This window comes from Bufo bufo, chromosome 5 (assembly GCF_905171765.1).
Source record: "Bufo bufo chromosome 5, aBufBuf1.1, whole genome shotgun sequence".
In the NCBI taxonomy this organism is placed as follows: Eukaryota; Metazoa; Chordata; class Amphibia; order Anura; family Bufonidae; genus Bufo; species Bufo bufo.
In genome coordinates, this window is record NC_053393.1 from 288,948,833 (window position 1) to 288,969,783 (window position 20,951).

Here is a 20,951-nt window from a genome sequence, read left to right on the forward strand (position 1 = left end):
CTTAAAAAAAGAATAATGTCTTGGTCTCCAGTTGCAACCCAAACATACATATCATATAGTTGCCATCTCTCCAACTCCTCCATACACAATGCTTGGCTGAGCATACAAATGTTCTCAATGGGGAGACTGGCGTTAAAGAGATTCTGTCACCTCGTTTTAGGTTATAGAGATGTGGGCATGCACGGCTAGATCGCTGCTAGCATGTCCGCAATATACCTGTAATATAGGGCTGTGTCCTTTTATTTAGTTTAAAAAATGATTTTAGAGATATGTAAATGAGCCTTGTAAAGTGCCCAAGGGGCTGTACTAACCTCTTGGAGCCCAGCCACGCCCCCCTGTGAAGGAGCCAAGCAACGCCTGCGTCGTTCAAATCTCCTTTCTTCACAGTTCGATTACCGTGAGCTTGTGCATGCGCAGTGCCGGTATAGTGTTCCTTCTCTGTGCTGGCATCAGCCTCAGGAAAGGAACTGCACATGCGCGATCCCCCGCATCGCGAGATTACGGCAATCTAACTGAAGAAAGGAGGAGATTCGGAGGACGCAGGCGGTGCTGGGCTCATTCAGAGGGGGGCGTGGCTGGGCTCCATAAGGGTTAGTACAGCCCCTTGGGCACCTTACAAGACTCATTTACATATCTTGAAAATAATTTTTTTAAACTAAATAAAAAGGACACAGCCCTATAGGACAGGTATATTGCCTACATGCTAGCGGCGATCTAGCCGTGCATGTCAGCATCTCTATAACCTAAAACGAGGTGACAGAATCCCTTTAAGGCACTGCCAGACACCTCTAGCAGCGAGATCTCCCCCAGAACAAATGGATCAGGCAGTTCCAACTGAATGATCCTTACTTCCCAGGCAGCTGCCATTGGTCAGGACCCCAAACCCCACACACCCCTAGACAGTTGGTCAATGGGTTCAATCAACATTTATCTAATGCAGGGGTCAGATACCTTCCGAGACGAATACTGATGACCTCATCATGGGTGGCAGTCCGATACCTAGGACCCCTGACGATCAGCTGTTTGAGAAGGTGGCGGCATGATGACATGTTGACCTAGGCGCCTAGAAGTGTAGGGGGCTGAGCTGCGATACCAAGCACAGCGCTATATTATGCACAGTGTTGTGCTTGGTGAGCACAGAGAAGGCTTCTGTGTTCACAGAAACTCTGATGTCTTCTCAAACAGCTGATCAGCAGGGGTCCCGTGTCCAGAGCATAGGTCATGACTATTAAAGTCTAGGAAAACCCTTTTAACGCTTTCAGCTCATGCACAGTATGAGACAGAAGCACCATCTTAAAAAGACTAAATACAAAAGAATTGCTGCGTGGAGCAAAAGGACCACTGCAACTTGTGGATGAAGTGACTACTTAATTGTAGATCATGCATAGAAACAAAGCGTTTCAGGGATATTACACTTCTCCTTCATCAGATCACAATGCATATATGGAAGGGAATCACAAACACACAATACAGAAAAGGCGTCAGGAGCACAATACCACCTCAAGAAACTGAATAGTAATTGGAAAGACCTCAATAAACAAAGAAATCTTGCTAGTTGATAAGCTGTGGCACCTGGTAGATGAGATACATCCTTATTCAAAAGCGTACTAAACAGGAGCACTCTGAGTTATAAAGTTATGGTCAAGTTATGGATTATTGTTCTCCTCCCCTTGTGCTCTGGATGCTTTATTGTATTTCTTGTGTGTGTGTGTGTGTGTGTGTGTGTGTGTGTGTGTGTGTGTGTGTGTGTGTATATATATATATATATATTATTTTTATTTTTTCTTTACATGTACCTGATGATGGCGAAGTGTAATATCCCCGAAACACATTGTTTCTATGCACAATCAACAATAAAGAACTCGTCACTCCATCCTCGAGTTGCAATGGTTCTTTTGCACCAAGCAGCAATTCTTTTGTATTTTGTCTCCTCCTGAGAAGCTGGGCACCTCATCTGAAGGCACCAAGGCTGCAGCTGCACACCAGGCAACTTTATCCTTCACATTGTGTGTCTACAATAGCACTGTGCCTATAAGCAGCATAACTCCATAAGGAAAGTCTCCAATTGGGGGTCTTGTCAGTGCAGTTTGTGACATACTCACCATATGTTGTGCCTTGTATTTTCTGTTGGTTATAATTACCTTCTTATCCTTTGGAATCTTGAAAAGACACTGCTGGCAAATCCATGCTGACTCAAAGCCGCTTTACATGGAACAATTTTTGGCCAGATAGTTGCCAAAAAGTATTTATAGGAACGCTTGTTAGCGTTAATCTGGCAGTATAAAGGTGCTGCCGATCACCCAATAAATGAGCAAATCGCATATTCATCAGGTAATCACATACTTTATGCAGATGCAGACACCTAAATCATCATTTGGAGGCAGTAGATTGTGGCGTGTAAACAGCACTCTGATGCCAGCAAACAATGATTATGTACGGGAACGAGCAATGGCAATAGCTATCGCGCCTCCTCATCACTGCATGTAAATGCAGAGGTCGCCTCCACAGATGACCTGACAATTGCCGAGAAGGAACACTTGCTGAATTGTCCCAAGTAAAGGGACTTTTAGGTAAGAAAGATGATTTAGCAGGTTTTACCATTGCTGAAATTTACAAACAAAGCAAACAACCCTTGAAGTTATGTCCTGTGATCGGGTGACCAGGTCATTGAAGCACTGTACATATACACCACGGGATAGGTGGACATGTTAAGATAGGTTTCAACAGATGGACGATGGCATAATTTTTACTATTAGCAAGTGCTACATTAACCTCTTCCCAACATTTGACAGCGAAAAAGTGACTAATCGGGCAGCACAGCAGCTCTCTGAGCCCTCCGTGTGCCCATACAGCAGTTTACGACCACATATGGGGTCTTTCCCAAGGACTAACAGGAGATAATGCAACCCAAAATGTAATTTTTCATTTTCACAACCAAGTGCTCAGGACAACCCTTGAAAAATTCCTTTGGGCGGTGGGGGTTTCGGGGGTGTTGGAGCTTACAAAATGGGGTGATTTTGGAGGGGTTTCCACTGTAGGGGGTGCATCACGGAGTCTTCAAATGTGACATAGCGTCTGCAAATTATCCGTGAACTCTGCCTTCCAAAATCCATATAAGGCTAAATGCACACGACCGTATGTGTTTTGCAGTCTGAAAATTGGGAATCCGCAAAAATAAACAGATGACATCCATATGCCATCCGTTTTTTTTTTGCGGATCAATTGCAAAAATGCCCTAAAACAGACAAGAATAGGACTTTTTTTTTTGCGGGGCTACGGGACGGACATGCGGATAGCACACGGTGTGCTGTCCGCATTTTTTTGCGGACCCAATGAAATTAATGGGTCTGCATCCTATCCGCAAAAAAAACGGAACGGACACGGAAACAAAATACAATCGTGTGCATGAGGCCTTACGCTCCTTCTCTTCTAAGCCCTGCCATGTGCCCATACAGCAGTTCACGACTACATATGGGGTGTTTCTGTAAATTGTAAAATCAGAGCAATAAATAATTAATTTTGTTTGGCCATTAACCCTGTGTTACAACAAAAGATTAAAATTGAAAATCTGCAAACAATGGGAAACTTAGAAATTTCTCCTATTTTCCTTTAATTCGTGTGGAACACCTAATGGGTTAAAGGTTTTAAAAAAAAAAAAAAAATCAGATTTTAATAACTTGAGGGGTTTAATTTCTAAAACGTGGCAAAGTAATGGCTGGTTTCTATTACGTGAGCCTAAGGGCTCATGCACACAAACGTATTTTCTTTTGATGTCCATTCCGGGTTTTTTGCGGGGGGGAAAAAGAAGAAAGAAGAAATAAATTTAAAAAAATAAATGGAAGTTACTCCGTGTGCATTCCGTTTCCGTATTTCCATTCTGCAAACAAAAAAAATAAAAAAATATAACATGTCCTATTATTGGCCGCATTACGGACAAGGATAGTACTGTTCTATTAGGGGCCAGCTGTTCACAGCCAGGAAGAAGGTGAGCTTTTTTTTCCTCCCTAACTGCATAACGTAAACGGGATGGATCCGTCTTGCAGCCCATAGACTTCTATTATGACGGAATGAATAACGGAATGCCTCAAAGAATTCTGTCGTAGAATTGCGTTATGGTCTGTGATAACGGAATCCATAACGCAATTCACATTTTACCAACAAACGAAGTGTGAATGAATTTCAAAATATTATAATTATAAACACTGAAAACTCAATACTTATCTTACTGATAAGAATGTGGCTTAACCACCTCCCGTCCGCCCATAGGATATAAACGTCCTATGGGTGGATCTCTATTTCTGAACGCACGTTTTAAAACGTCCGTTCAGAAAGTGCAGCTGCTGATCGGGTTGCCCGCTGTCAGTGACAGCAGGGCAACCCAGAGAGAAGGCAGGGACAGCTCCCAGGTGTCCCTGCCTTCTGGATCACTGCATACACAGCGCTCACCGAGCGCTGTGTATGCAGAGCAGGAAGCTTCCTGTTCCGGCCCGGCGGTCATGTGACCGACGTGACCGGAGAGTGCAGGAGCTGTGTGAGGTCTTTCACAGACCTCGATCAGCCCTGCTTTGAGGCTGTACAGCGCAGAATTATGCTGTACAGCCTCTCTGGGGGGTGCATTTCTTCTGTAACTGGGGCTACTATGTCAGCCCCAGTTACAGGAGAAATCAACAGTGAAAAAAAAAATGAAAAAGTGAAGCAAATGTCCCCCAGAGGTCTTGCATGACCTTATGGGGGACGAAAAGTGTAAAATAAAAAAACTAAAGATAAAGGGTTGAAAAAATAAAATAAAAAAAAACAGCTCTATAAAAATATCACATAAGCTAACCCCTCAGGTGAACACCGTAAAAAAAAAAAAAATAAATGTGTCAAAACAAGCAATTTTTGTCACCTTGCATCACAAAAGGTGCAACACCAAGTGATCAAAAACGCTTATGTCCCACAAAATGGTACCAATAAAACAGTCACCTCATCCCGCAAAAAATTAGCCCCTACATAAGAAAATCTCTCAAAAAAAAAAAAACGATAGCTCTCAGAACATGGACACATTAAAACATAATTTTTTTGTTTCAAAAATGCTATTGTGTAAAACTTTAATAAATGAGAAAAAGTATACATATTAGGTATCGCCACGTCCGTAACAATCTGCTCTATAAAAATGTCACTTGACTGAACCCCTAAGGTGAACGCTGTAAAAATAAATAAATAGAAACTGTGCTAAAACAACCAATTTTTTTGGTCACCTTGCCCCATAAAGTGTTATAATTAGGGGTGCACCGAAATTCCGGCAGCCGAAAATATCGTCCGAAAATGTACCTAATCCATTTCGGCCGATATTGTTACATATCGGCCGAAAATATGGGGTCTGGGATTTGTCACCCACCAAGTAGCTCACCATCTGCCGGCAGGCGCCAGGCGGGCGGTTTACTTTAAGTCACTGCATCTTTATTTTACCTTACAATCATGACGCTCCAGTAACAACTCTGCAGGCAGAGCGGAGGGCGGCGTAACGTCACTTACTCACGTGACGCGCCTGCTCCGCCTCCTTCATTCATAAAGTGGGCGGAGCAGGTGCGTCACGTGAGTAAGTTACGTTACGCCGCCCTCCGCTCTGCCTGCAGAGTTGTTACTGGAGCGTCATGATTGTAAGGTAAAATAAAGATGCAGTGAGTGATTAGTCTGCTGTGAGCAGCAGGGCCGGGGCTGTATGGGTAGGGGGATCGGTCTATGGCACTGCTATGGGAGGGGGGATCTGTGCACTGTTATGCCCATAACAGTGCACATATCCCCCCCTCCATAACAGAGCCACCCACAGATCCCCTCTTCATAACAGAGCCACCCACAGATCCCCCTCTCCATAACAGAGCCACCCACAGATCCCCCTCTCCATAACAGAGCCACCCACAGATCCCCCTCTCCATAACAGAGCCACCCACAGATCCCCCTCTCCATAACAGAGCCACCCACAGATCCCCCTCTCCATAACAGAGCCACCCACAGATCCCCCTCTCCATAACAGAGCCACCCACAGATCCCCCTCTCCATAACAGAGCCACCCACAGATCCCCCTCTCCATAACAGAGCCACCCCCAGATCCCCCTCTCCATAACAGAGCCACCCACAGATCCCCCTCTCCATAACAGAGCCACCCACAGATCCCCCTCTCCATAACAGAGCCACCCACAGATCCCCTCTCCATAACAGAGCCACCCACAGATCCCCTCTCCATAACAGAGCCACCCACAGATCCCCCTCTCCATAACAGCGCCACCCACAGATCCCCCTCTCCATAACAGCGCCACCACAGATCCCCCTCTCCATAACAGCGCCACCCACAGATCCCCCCCTCCATAACAGAGCCACCCACAGATCCCCCTCTCCATATATAATATGATTTATTAAATTCATGAAAAAGAATTATTAATAAAATCATTAAAAAAAAATGTATTTTAAAAGTATTTGGTCAAAAAGGCTGTTTCGGTTTCCGGTCAAGGGCATCCTGAATTTTCGGTTTCGGACCAGAATTTTCATTTCGGTGCACCCCTAGTTATAATGAATGATCAAAAAATAATTTGTACCCAAAATAGTACTAATAAAAATGGCACCTTATCCCCTAGTTTCCAAAATGGGGTCACTTCTTGGGAGTTTCTACTGTAAGGGTGCATCAGGGGCCTTCACATGGGACATGGCATCTAAAAACCATGTGGAGTTCCTTTTCTTCTGCGCCCTGCCGTGTGCCCATACAGCAGTTTATGACCACATGTGGGGTGTTTCTGTAAACCGCAGAATCTGGGTAATAAATATTGAGTTTTGTTTGGCTGTTAACCATCGATGTGTTAAAGAAAAAATTTGATTAAAAATGGAAAATCTGCCAAAAAAGTGAAATTTAAAAATTTGATCTCCATTTTCCTTTAATTCTTGTGGAACGCCTAAAGGGTTAACAAAGTTTGTAAAATCGGTTTTGAATACCTTGAGGGGTGTAGTTTCTACAATGGGGTCAGTTATGGGGGTATCCACTATGTAGGCCCCACAAAGTGACTTCAGACCTGAACTGGTCATTAAAAAGTGGGTTTTTGCAATTTTCCTAAAAATTTGAAGAATTGCTTCTAAACTTCTAAGCCTTCTAACGTCCTAAAAAAATAAAATGACATTTCCAAATGATGCCAACATAAAGTAGACATATGGGGAATGTTAAGTAATAAATATTTTATGAGGTATCACTTTCTGTTTTAAAAGCAGAGAAATTGAAATTTAGAAAATTGCAAATTTTTCAAATTTTTGGTTAAATTTGGGATTTTTTCATAAAAATATTTTGACTCAAATTTATGACTATCATGAAGTACAATGTGTCACGAGAAAACAATTTCTGAATGACTTGGATAAATAAAGGTGTTCCAAAGTTATTACCACATAAAGTGAGATGTGTCAGTTTTGCAAAATTAGGCCTGGTCAGGAAGGGGGCAAATGGCCCAGATGGCAAGTGGTTAAATAAGTGTTTATGACTTCTCAGAAGTATAGAGATAAGGTTTATTAGATGACCGACAAAGTGAAAGTACCAGTCACACAGAAAAAAACGCAATTAGACTTACCGGTAATTCCGTTTCCTTGAATCCACCATGACGGCCCACATTGAGATTGACCCTTGACCTCTGTAGGGGCGGGAACACATATGGGGCCAGATTTATCATTACTCTGACAGCTCACTCCACTTTAACATATGGCTAAAGTCAGTTTTAGCCAAGTCAGATTTATGATCGGCCCTTTAAGACTGTAATAAATGTGGTTTGACGGTAGCTGTTTATCCGTCAGTAAGCAGCTTTACAAAAGTCGCACATCTTTACGAAAAAGTCGCTCATTTTTATGAAAAAGTCGCATGTTCTATTAAAAAGTCTCATAAGATAAGCATGGTCCTCACTGGAGTGAAATTGCGACTTTTTAAATAGTCCCAATAGTAAATCTGTCTAGAGATTCATTTACATAAGAAAACACGCCCACTTTCATAAAAACTGGCGAGCATAGCGCAGAACAGAAAAAAAGTTGCAAATTTGTGCGCAGTTTTAGCGTTTGGGACTTTTTTACTCCATTATTCTGAACTGAGCTAATGATAAATCTGGCCCAGAGAGTTTAAATTCCCCCCACCCCTCCACCTCCTCAGTGCTTTACAAATTATCCGAAGGGTGGAACAGAAAGTAAAAAGATATTGATTCATACCCTTAAACATTATATTATATATATATATATATATATATATATATATATATATATAAAGAATTATTAGGAACACCTGTTCTATTTCTCATTAATGTGATTATCTAGTCAACCAATCACATGGCAGTTGCTTCAATGCATGTAGGGTTGTGGTCCTGGTCAAGACAATCTCCTGAACTCCAAACTGAATGTCAGAATGGGAAAGAAAGGTGATTTAAGAAATTTTGAGCGTGGCATGGTTGTTGGTGCCAGACAGGTCGGTCTGAGTATTTCACAATCTGCTCAGTTCCTGGGATTTTCACGCACAACCATTTCTAGGGTTTACAAAGAATGGTGTGAAAAGGGAAAAAACATCCAGTATGCGGCAGTCCTGTGGGCGAAAATGCCTTGCTGATGCTAGAGGTCAGAGGAGAATGGGCCGACTGATTCAAGCTGATAGAAGAGCAATGTTGACTGAAATAACCACTCGTTACAACCGAGGTATGCAGCAAAGCATTTGTGAAGCCACAACACGCACAACCTTGAGGCGGATGGGCTACAACAGCAGAAGACCCCACCGGGTACCACTCATCTCCACTACAAATAGGAAAAAGAGGCTACAATGTTGCCTGGTCTGATGAGTCTCGATTTCTGTTGAGACATTCAAATGGTAGATTCCGAATTTGGCGTAAACAGAATGAGAACATGTATCCATCATGCCTTGTTACCACTGTGCAGGCTGGTGGTGGTGGTGTAATGGTGTGGGGGATGTTTTCTGGGCACACTTTAGGCCCCTTAGTGCCAATTGGCCATCGTTTAAATGACACGGGCTTACCTGAGCATTGTTTCTGACCATGTCTATACTTTCATGACCACCATGTATCCATCCTCTGATGGCTACTTCCAGCAGGATAATGCACCATGTCACAAAGCTCGAATCATTTCAAATTGGTTTCTTGAACATGACAATGAGTTCACTGTACTAAAATGGCCCCCACAGTAACCAGATCTCAACCCAATAGAGCATCTTTGGGATGTGGTGGAACGGGAGCTTCGTGCCCATGATGTGCATCCCTCAAATCTCCATCAACAGCAAGATGCTATCCTATCAATATGGGCCAACAAGTCTAAAGAATGCTATCAGCACCTTGTTGAATCAATGCCACGTAGAATTAAGGCAGTTCTGAAGGCAAAAGGGGGTCCAACACTGTATTAGTATGGTGTTCCTAATAATTCTTTAGGTGAGTGTATATATATATATATATATATATATATATATATATATATATATATATATATATATATATATATATATTGTTTTATTTTTATTTTTTTTATTTAGGGATGGGAATAGTATGGGCCGTCATGGTGGATTCAAGGAAACGGAATAACCGGTAAGTCTAATTGCGGTTTTTCCATTTCATCCACCATGATCAAATGACTAAATGGGTGGGGATATCGCCTGTAAAACCCTCCGGCCAAAAAGAGCTTCATTAGAGTCCGGAAGATTAAGACGATAGTGTCTTACAAAGGTATTTGCGCTTGACCAGGTTGCGGCCCTACAAATCTGGTCCAGCGAGACACCTCTTTTCTCAGCCCAAGAGGAAGCAGTGGCCCTAGTGGAGTGGGCTTTAATATTGCCGGGACTGGGCTTGCCCTGTATCCTGTAGCAACACTCGATGGTGGATCTGATCCATCTAGCTATGGAGGATTTAGCCAACTTCTTCCCCTTATTTCTTCCAGAGAATTGAATTAGGAGATTATCATCTATCCTAAGTGCCTTGGTAGACTCAAGGTATTAAATTACTGTATTCTTAACGTCTAAAAGATGCATGTTATCACCAGACCCTGCAACTTCGGACCCAGTGATAGAGGGTAAGAAAATTTCCTGGTCCCGGTGGAAGGATGAGACTACTTTAGGGAGGAACCCAGGGTCGAGCGTTAGGCGGATGTGATCTTTACTGATTTGAAGATATGGTTCCCTACAAGAAAGGGCCTGAAGTTCTCCAATACGTCTGGCTGAGGTAATTGCTATCAGAAAAGCAGTCTTCAGGGAAAGGTGCTTTAAAGAGATCTCTGACAGCGGTACAAACTGAGGTTTTGTTAGGCCTTCTAGGACGATGTTTAAGTCCCAAGTTGGAGCTCTAGATTTAAGGGTGGGTCTTAACCTTGATGCTGCTCTAATAAATCTCCTGATCCATCTGTGATTGGCTAGGCTGCAGTTGGAGAAGGTACTGAGGGCTGATATTTGTACTTTCAGAGTACTAGGTCTCAAACCTAATTCCAAGCCACTCTGGAGGAAGTCCAGAATTTTGTTGATGTAGGTGGTGTCCGGGTGATCAATCCCTAACCAAAAATGTAGATGGAAGATGTCACTTTTTTTCTACTGGCCCTGAGTGTGAGAATCACCTTATCCGAAAGGCCCTTGCTCTTTAAGGTCTCGCTCTCAGGATCCAGGCTGCCAATCTGAAGATTCCTGGGTCTGGATGCAGAAGCGGGCGCTGGACTAGTATGTCCCTCTGAAAAGGAATTTCCCAGGGATCCTCCAGCGATAGCTGTTTTAGAGTAGAGAACCAACTCCTCTTTGGCCATAGGGGGGCTATTAGGATGAGAGTGGTTGGTTCTCCTAGAAGCTTCTGAATGACTCGAGGTAATAGAGGTATTGGGGGAAATGCATAAGCCAGTTTCCATCTCCATTGTATTGATAGGGCGTCTATTGCCCACGAACCGTCCTCTAGGTTTAGGGAGCAAAAACACTCTACCTGCGTATTTTTTCTGGAGGCAAATAAGTGTATTCTGGATGACCCCATCTTTCTGAAATCTCTGGAAGATATTCCTGTTCAGAGACCATTCCCCTGGATCTATTCTTTCTCTGCTCAGGTAGTCTGCCACTGTGTTTTCGCAACCCTTTAAGTGGATGGCGGAGAGCGACAAGGTGTTCTCTTCTGCCCAAGAGAAGATTCTCTTTGCTACTGCACCCAACAAACACGACCTTGTCCCTCCTTGGTGTCGTAGGTATGCCACCGTTGTGGTATTGTCGGATAGAATCTTTAAATGTTGACCCTTTAAAAGGTCTTCTCCGTTTGTTATTGCCTCTAGGACAGCGTACAGCTCTCTGTAATTGGAGGATCTTCTTCTTATATCTTCTGGCCAAGTACCCTGCAGAAGATGGTCTCCTATTTTTGCTCCCCAGCCTTCGAGACTTGCGTCCGTTATTACTTGAACGGCCGGGTAGTTCCGCCACTGTAGACCTCCAAGCAGTCTTCTTTTTTCTTTCCACCAACTTAGATCCGTCTTTACGGACTGTGGAATCCATACGCTTTTGTCTAAGTTTACCTGTTTTCCATCCCATACACTCAGAATCCAACTTTGGATTACCCTTGTGTGGCTTTGGCACCAGGGAACCGAGGGAATGCAGGCAGTTAGACTTCCTAGAAGACTCATGGCCCTTCTGATGGAGCATCTGTGAGAACTCTGAAACGTTCGGACCTTCTCTATTAGTGCCGCTGTTTTGTCCTGAGGAAGAAAGGTTTTTAACAGGGTTGAGTCCAGCTCTACACCTAGGAACCTTATTCTTCTGGATGGAATCAGAGTGGATTTTTTTTATATTTATGATCCAACCCAGACTTTTTAGAATCTCTGAGTTGCTGACAGATGTTCGGCTTCTGTATTGCCCAGAATTAGGAAATCGTCTAGGTATGGAATAATTGTTATACCCTCCCGAAGATAGGCCACCATCTCACCACGACCTTTGTGAAGACCCTGGGGGCCGAGGAGATGCCGAAAGGAAGGGCGACATATTGAAAATGGTGGATCAAGCCGTCCATCCCTTTTAGAGCAAATCTTAGGTATTTCTGGGAGAGATGATGAATAGGGATATGGTAGTATGCGTCTTTGAGGTTGATTGACGACATAAACGCCCCTTTCTGGATCAGAGGAATTGTGGATGGGATGGTTTCCATCCTGAACTTCCTGTATAAAATGGATCTGTTTAAAGGTTTTAAGTTTATAATGGTTCGAAGGGACTGGTCTGGTTTCTTTACTAGGAAGAGGTTGGAATAGAATCCTCTGCTTTCTTCTAGTTCTGGGACCCTTTGAATTACCCCTAGATCTAAGAGGTCTCGGACGCCCTGCCATATTTTTGGAAGTTCTGTTTTGGGTTGAGATGCAGAATCTTCTTGGGGGGGGATTGATGTGAATTCTATCTTGTAGCCTTGAGAGACTACGTTTAGAACCCAGGGATTTGAGGTGATTTGTTCCCAAGAAGGTAAAAAACCTATCAGTCTCCCCCCTACTCTGGCGTCATTGCTGCTTGTTCTGTCTGTTTTGGGGATTGAGAATGAAGCCTCTTCCTCTTCGGGATAGCTCCATCTGCCAGTTTTTCCTTTCCCCTGTAAGATCTTTGCTGGGGCTGAAACTGACGAAAGGGCTTCTTTTTAGATTCCTTGTCTTCTGCAAATCCTTTCTTTTTATCTGCTGCTCCTTCTAGAATCTTATCTAGAGTGGGACCAAAAACAAATTCCCCAGAAAATGGGATAGAGCAGTTTGGCTTTGGATGCTTTGTCCCTGACCAGGCTTTCATCAATAATGCTCGCCTGGCTGCGTTAGAGAGAGCAGCGTCTTTGGCTGAGAAACTGATGATTCCGCAGAGGCATCTGCTAAAAATGCTGTGGCGGATCGAAGGAGTGGAATAGACTCCCTGATTTCTTCTCTGGGAGTTTTGTTTATTTAGGTGTTCGTCTGGTTCCCCTAACCATATGTACATAGCCCTGGCTACGGATGTTGCTGCAATATTTGTTTTTACCCGAACATTGATGATTCCCAGGATCTTTTTAGGAGCCCGTCTGCTTTTCTATCCATTGGATCACCCAACTGAGAAGAGTCCTCAAAAGGAAGAGCGGTTTTCTTTACAACCTTGGCAACCTGTATGTCGACTTTAGGGGTCTGATTATATATTTTACATTCTGCTGGGTCAAAGCAGAGTCTGTTCCTAAACTCCTTGGGGACTCCTAGTCTCTTCTCAGGATCTGACCACTCCTCCATTATCATTTCCCGTATGTTCTCGTTTATGGGGAAGACAATGGAAGTTTTAGATCTAAGGCCCCCAAACATCTCATCCTGGACGGTACGGGGTCTAGGGGTATCCTCAATTCCCATTGTGGACCTGACCGCTCTTAGTAATTCCTCCATTTAGTCTGCAGAGAAAAAATATTTTTTGTCTTCCTCCAAAATTTCCCCCTCTGACAAGGGGTCCTCAATAGGAATTTGTCTGGATGTGACGGAAGCTTCCTCTACATCCTCGCCCTCTGATGAGGAGACAACAGATAGTTTGCGTTTCTTGGAAGGGTTGGGGGGTACTAGCGGGAACAGACATAGTGGCCAAAGAAGATTTGATTTCATCCACAATAAAGGTTTTCATTTCAGACAGAATATCTGGTTGCTCTACTTCGGCAGTACAAGGTTTGCACAGCCTCTTTTTGTAATTCTCAGGAGCCTTTTAGAGCATGCACAGCATTTTGAGAGCTTTACTTTAGACTTAATCTCTTTGCTGCCGGTACTGATGGCCGAGGGGTCAGAGCCTTCCTGGAAGGGAGTAAGTGCTTCAGACATCGCGGTGCTGCAGGCAAGAGCTGACAACCGCGCTTCTTTAAAATTCTTGCTGGCGTCTGACGTCATCAAGCGGCGCCCCGGCTGACGGCGTGAGCCTGCGCCGCACCAGCCTGCTAAAAAGGTACATGCGCCGCCCGGCCCGCCCCTAATGCGGCCCATGCGCCGCACCTACTCCCCCTGCCGGTCACCTGCTTGTTTGAAAGAAGAGGACGCCAAGCGCAAGCGCGCGAGACGCCTCGTGAAGCCGGCACCCCAGACTGCTTCCCGGAAGAGGGAAGGGGGTCTGAAGGTAGGGAAAGACCGCAGGCCTCAGCATAAGCTAAGACGAGGGTCCTTGTTGCTCCAAGCTGGCCAGCCTTAGCCCATGCCGTGGGAGGCCAGCAGGAGATTCCTACAAAAGAATAATGTTGCTACCCTCCTGGAAAGGAGGGCTCTCTCTACATGTTGGCCCCTGTAGGGGCAGGAAAGCACTGAGGAGGTGGAGGGTGGGGGGAATTTAAACTCTCTATGTGTTCCTGCCCCTACAGAGGTCAAGGGTCAATCTCAATGTGGGCCGTCATGGTGGATGAAATGGAAAACAGATAACCCTTTGTAAGAGAATGGCTCAATATTTTTAATAATGGCCAAAAATTAGTTAAAGGGAACCTGTCACCTCTACTATGCTACCCTCACTGAGCGTTTCTAAATGTTCATTGTGTTACCCTAAACATATAAATTACACTTTTAACTTCATTTGCAGACAAATTCAATAAGTATTATGCATTTTTGTACTTCCCGCCTTTTATGCAAATTAAAAGAGTCATATCTTACTTGTGTGACCAGAGAAGAGTCATATTTTCAAGCTCCGACTCATGTCAGGTTAATTTGCATATGTATCAAATCAGTTTTTTTGACACAATAAAAGCACAAAGCTATGGGGATTGGGTATTGCGGATGTGCTAGCGGCCATCTACCAACCCCTGTCCTCAGCTCTATACACAAAATTCCGGTGACCGGTTCCATTTAAATCCAATCAAACAAAAATTGCCTCCAAAAGGTGTACATAGCCTTTTGCATCTAAAACTAAGGCCCCTTTCACACTGGCGAGTTTTCCGCGCGGGTGCAATGCGTGAGGTGAACACATTGCACCCGCACTGAATCTGGACCCATTCACTTCAATGGGGCTGTGTACATGAGCGATGATTTTCACGCATCACTTCTGTGTTGCGTGAAAAACGCACAATATAGAACATGCTGCGATTTTCACGCAACACAGGCCCCATAGAAGTGAATGGGGCTGCGTGAAAATCGCAAGCATCCGCAAGCAAGTGCGGATGCGGTGCGATTTTCACGCACGGTTGCTAGGTGACGATCGGGATGGAGACCCGATCTTTATTATTTTCCCTTATAACATGGTTATAAGGGAAAATAATAGCATTCTTACTACAGAATGCAAAGTAAATTGGGGATAGAGGGGTTAGAAAAAATATATTTAAATAAATTAAACTCACCTCATCCACTTGTTCGCACAGCCCAGCTTGTCTTCTTTCTTCTTCTTTGAGGATCTGGGAGAAAGGGACCTTTGGGGACGTCACTGCGTTCATCACATGGTCTGTCACCATGGTGATGGACCATATGATGAGCGCAGTGACGTCACCAAAGGTCCTTTTCCTCCCAGGTCCTCAAAGAAGGATGAAGACAAGCCGGGCTTCACGAACAAGTGAACGAGGCGAGTTAAAAAAAAATTTAACCCCTCCATCCCCAATTTACTTTGCATTCTGTATTAAGAATGCTATTATTTTCCCTTATAACATGGTTATAAGGGGAAAATAATAAAAATTTACACAACACCGATCCCAAACTTCTGTGAAGAAGTCCGGGTTCGGGTCTGGGTACAAAACATGCAGATTTTTCTCACTGCGTGTAAAAAGCATTAAAAAGCTTTGCATTCGCGCATTTTTCCGCAACGCACCCTATCCATCCCTCACACGCAAAGCCCGTGTGAAAGAGGCCTAAGCAGTCTTACCTTGTTAAAAAAAAATTATAAAATGATGTTTACAAAGTGATGTCAGCATTAAGCAGGCATATGGGGAATGTAAAGTAACTACACTGCTCAAAAAAATAAAGGGAACACTTAAACAACACAATGTAACTCCAAGTCAATCACACTTCTGTGAAATCAAACTGTCCACTTAGGAAGCAACACTGAGTGACAATCAATTTCACATGCTGTTGTGCAAATGGGATAGACAACAGGTGGAAATTATAGGCAATTAGCAAGACACCCCCATAAAGGAGTGGTTCTGCAGGTGGTGACCACAGACCACTTCTCAGTTCCTATGCTTCCTGGCTGATGTTTTGGTCACTTTTGAATGCTGGTGGTGCTTTCACTCTAGTGGTAGCATGAGACGGAGTCTACAACCCACACAAGTGGCTCAGGTAGTGCAGCTTATCCAGGATGGCACATAATGCGAGCTGTGGCAAGAAGGTTTGCTGTGTCTGTCAGCGTAGTGTCCAGAGCATGGAGGCGCTACCAGGAGACAGGCCAGTACATCAGGAGACGTGGAGGAGGCTGTAGGAGGGCAACAACCCAGCAGCAGGAACGCTACCTCCGCCTTTGTGCAAGGAGGAACAGGAGGAGCACTGCCAGAGCCCTGCAAAATGACCTCCAGAAGGCCACAAATGTGCATGTGTCTGCTCAAACGGTCAGAAACAGACTCCATGAGGGTGATATGAGGGCCCGACGTCCACAGGTGGGGGTTGTGCTTACAGCCCAACACCGTGCAGGACGTTTGGCATTTGCCAGAGAACACCAAGATTGGCAAATTCGCCACTGGCGCCCTGTGCTCTTTCACAGATGAAAGCAGGTTCACACTGGGCACATGTGACAGACGTGACAGAGTCTGGAGACGCCGTGGAGAACGTTCTGCTTCCTGCAACATCCTCCAGCATGACCAGTTTGGCATTGGGTCAGTAATGGTGTGGGGTGGCATTTCTTTGGAGGGCCGCACAGCCCTCCATGTGCTCGCCAGAGGTAGCCTGACTGCCATTAGGTACCGAGATGAGATCCTCAGACCCCTTGTGAGACCATATGCTGGTGCGGTTGGCCCTGGGTTCCTCCTAATGCAAGACAATGCTAGACCTCATGTGGATGAAGTGTGTCAGCAGTTCCTGCAAGACGAAGGCATTGATGCTATGGACTGGCCCGCCCGTTCCCCAGACCTGAATCCAATTGAGCACATCTGGGACATCATGTCTCGCTCTATCCACCAACAGACTGCACCACAGACTGTCCAGGAGTTGGCAGATGCTTCAGTCCAGGTCTGGGAGGGAGATCACTCAGGAGACCGTCCGCCACTTCATCAGGAGCATGCACAGGCGTTGTAGGGAGGTCATACAGGCACGTGGAGGCCACACACACACTACTGAGCCTCATTTTGACTTGTTTTATGGACATTACATCAAAGTTGGATCAGCCTGTAGTGTGTTTTTATACTTTAATTTTGAGTGACTCCAAATCCAGACCTCCATAGGTTGAAAAATGTGATTTCCATTTTTTTTTATTTTTGTGTGATTTTGTTGTCAGCACATTCAACTATGTAAGAACAAAGTATTTCAGAAGAATATTTAATTAATTCAGATCTAGGATGTGTTATTTTTGTGTTCCCTTTATTTTTTTGAGCAGTGTATTTTATTACCGTATATACTCGAGTATAAGACGAGTTTTTTTGGCACATATTTTTGTGCTCAAAAAGCCTCCTCGTCTTATACTCGAGTCTAGTCTAGCTCCGGTAATACAGGCAGTGCGGGGGGCGGCGCTCACTCACGTCACGCGCCTGCGCCGCCTAGTGGGAGAAGGCGCGTGACGTCAGTGAGTGAGCGCCTGCTCTCGCACTGCCTGTATTACCGGAGCAAAGACAAAGTAAGCATACTGCTTTGAGCGTCGGGGAGGGGGATCTGTGGATGGCACCGTAGGGAGATCTGTGGATGGCACCGTAGGGAGATCTGTGGATGGCACCGTAGGGAGATCTGTGGATGGCACCGTAGGGAGATCTGTGGATGGCACCGTAGGGAGATCTGTGGATGGCACCGTAGGGAGATCTGTGGATGGCAGTGCCAGCCACAGATCCCCCTACAGTGCCATCCACAGATACCCCCTCCCCTAAACAGTGCCATCATGGCACTGTTTAGGGGAGGGGGGATCTGTGGATGGCACTGTTTAGGGGGGGGATCTGTGGATGGCACTGTAGGGGGATCTGTGGATGGCACTGTTTAGGGGGGAGATCTGTGGATGGCTCCCTGTATTTAATGCAGAGTGTGTGTGTGTATATAATGCACACACTCTGCATTAAATACAGGGAGTCACCCTCTTGCAGATGTGTGTATATAATGTAGAGTGTGTGCATTATATACACATACACTCTGCATTATAGCTGCATTTCCCACCCTAGTCTTATACTCGAGTCAATAATTTTTCCCATTTTTTGGGGGAAAAATTAGGGGGTCGGCTTATACTCGAGTATATACGGTACGTATCACTGTCTCTAAAGCAGGAAATTCAATTTCGAAAATTGCTAATTTTTCCACAATTTAGATTTTCTTTTATAAAGGTGAGAAATATTGACTCAAATATACCACTGTCATGAAGAACAATGTGTCACGAGAAAATAGTCTCAGAATGGAGTGGATAATTAAAAAAGTGTTCCAGAACAATTACCATATTAAAGGGGTTCTGCAGTTTGTTTAAACTAGCATCTGATCGGCGGGGGTCCGACAACCGGGACCCCTGGCGACCAGCTGTTTGAGATGGTAGCAGCACTCCAGGAGCGCCCCGGCCTTCTCACTGTTAACTGCAGGCCCAGTGACGTCATGACTTGTATAAACTGGCCTGGGAGCGGCTAAGCTAAGCCCCTTTAAGTGACACAACAGATTTGCAAAAAAAAAAAAAACACAACCTCGTCAGGAAGGTGACAACTGGCCCGAGTAGAAAGGGTTAGGCTACTTTTACACTAGCTTTTTTTGCGGATCCGTCATGGATCTGCAAAAACTCTTCGTTACAATAATACAACCGCATGCATCCGTCATGAATGGATCAGTTTGCATTATCTTTAACATAGCCAAAACGGATCCGTCTTGAACACCATTGAAAGTCAATGGAGGATGGATCCGTTTTCTATTGTGCCAGATTGTGTTAGAGAAAACGGATCCGTCCTCATTGACTTACACTGTGTGCCTCCAGAGCGGAATGGTGACTGAACGGAGGCAAACTGATGCATTCTGAGCAGATCCTTTTCCATTCAGAATGCGTTAGGGCAAATCTGATCTGTTTTGGACCGCTTGTGAGAGTCCTGAACGGATCTCACAAACGGAAAAGCCAAAACGCTAGTGTGAAAGTAGCCTTAGACACAGTGGCATGACTAGAATTAACAGAGCCCCACAGCATGTTTTCGAACACCCCCCTCCTCCTGCAGCTAGTCAAGATCGTTCTCTCAGGCTGCACATATATACTGTATGTCATCGTATAATACTGTTGAGGAGGCCCTGACAAAACTTTTCAGTTTCTCCTCCTAGGCAAGCCCCACAGTACAGCCTGGTCAGACACGGGGAAAAAAATATTTTCTATTACACACACATAAAATAAATAATAAGTTAAACACTGAATGGGATCAAACAGGTGCACGAACGTTTCCATACCACAATCTATATGGTTAGGGCTCATTCACTACCATATTTTCAGTTCACGTCTGATCTGCATTTTTGAGGATCTAATTTCTATGGGGACACAGAAAAATACAGACAGCACATATATGTCATCTGTGTCCTGTCTGTATTCATGCAGCAAATTAGAGGACATGTCCTATTCTTGTCTGTGAAAACGTCTGTCTGTGCAAACAATAAACAATTTGACAATGGGGCCCACCAAAAGAGCAGGATGCACACTGCTAGCATTTGCAGACAGCAAAACGGATGCCTTATACAACATTGTGGTTCCATTACCATACTGAAAATCTCTGCACCATGTACATAAGATTCATCTAGGTAGCGGGTATTGTATTACAGTGCAGACTGTCGCAGGTAACCCTCCATGTGCACACACCTACGAGGGGATAAACTCCTGCCCGTTTTTCTACCCCGATATGACCTGCCCATGCACGGTAGTTGGGGATATGGCGACTTCCTCCTGCCTTACCTTTCCGCAGCTCCCTATCCCACACGGAGACAATAACACGAGAGTGTTTTCTATGGTGAATTAACCACAGGGACAGTGTCTGCACGCTCTGTTGAGAGTTACTAAGCTCCGACAACTTTTTCTCCAACGCCGCCTCAGAGAACGCAGACATGCCTGCTGGCTTCAGAGAAGCAGCTCCAAATAACGCAGCCAAGCTACGGTACACGACGCGTTTAATGAAATGCTTTGCGTTACAAGGGCCCGCTCGGACTCTGATTAGATTCAAATGCTGCGACCCCTGATAAAAACCCTAATGTAAAGTTCGGCTCGATTACAGACGTGCCTAGAAGACTGCTAGATCACCAGCCGGTGTAAACGGAAATGACGTCAGAGGTTGGCCTTTCAGGCCAATAGCCGTGAAGACTGGCGGATAGCTCGGTCACGCACTTCAAGAGAAGTGAAAAACAGGTGCTGCCCCTTAGCGGTTGATGGCTGCAGTTTATTTTCACAAGCAACAGAGAGGGAAAGAACTAGGAAAAAAATGATTAGTGTAGTCGGCAGACTGAGGATATAGCTGCTAATTATGGGTGCTAGAATTTCTTCAACAGTCAGTTGCTTTCATCTGATTGGGGTTTTGACGGGAAGCACGTGGATTTATGCAAGCGCCATTCAGATGAATGGAAGTGATTCAGTTGCAGTGAAGGCACTAGGGAGGAGTGAATCCACTTGTGATGAAACACCCGAAGTTAATTTGCATAAAACTTCAATAGAATACTGTATGGAGCGAGTGCTCCGTACAGTGTTAGAATGTAATGGCTCCTATCAGCCTTAGTAAGCAGTAACGTCTCCGGAACTGCCTGCTGAATGGGGCAATCGGGACACAAACGGGTGCATTTCACCATCCATCTCACAAATGTATTGCAATACCGGATCCGTCTTTACGGTTGTCATCTGGAAAAAACGGCGCATGCGCAGACCGCAAAACCGGATCCGTTTTGCCGGAACACTT

The 20,951-nt window shown here is 44.7% G+C and overlaps 1 protein-coding gene across 1 annotated transcript in view; it reads right to left on the reverse strand.

Annotated features, from left to right (window-relative positions):
• Nucleotides 1-20,114, reverse strand: part of RPRD1A (regulation of nuclear pre-mRNA domain containing 1A) — a 478,282-nt gene extending 458,168 nt beyond the window's left edge. The window contains exon 1 of the mRNA XM_040432354.1: nt 19,964-20,114. Coding sequence (XP_040288288.1) covers nt 19,964-20,114 — 151 coding nt within the window. The remainder of the gene's footprint in view (nt 1-19,963) is intronic.
• Nucleotides 20,115-20,951: the final 837 nt, after the last annotated feature.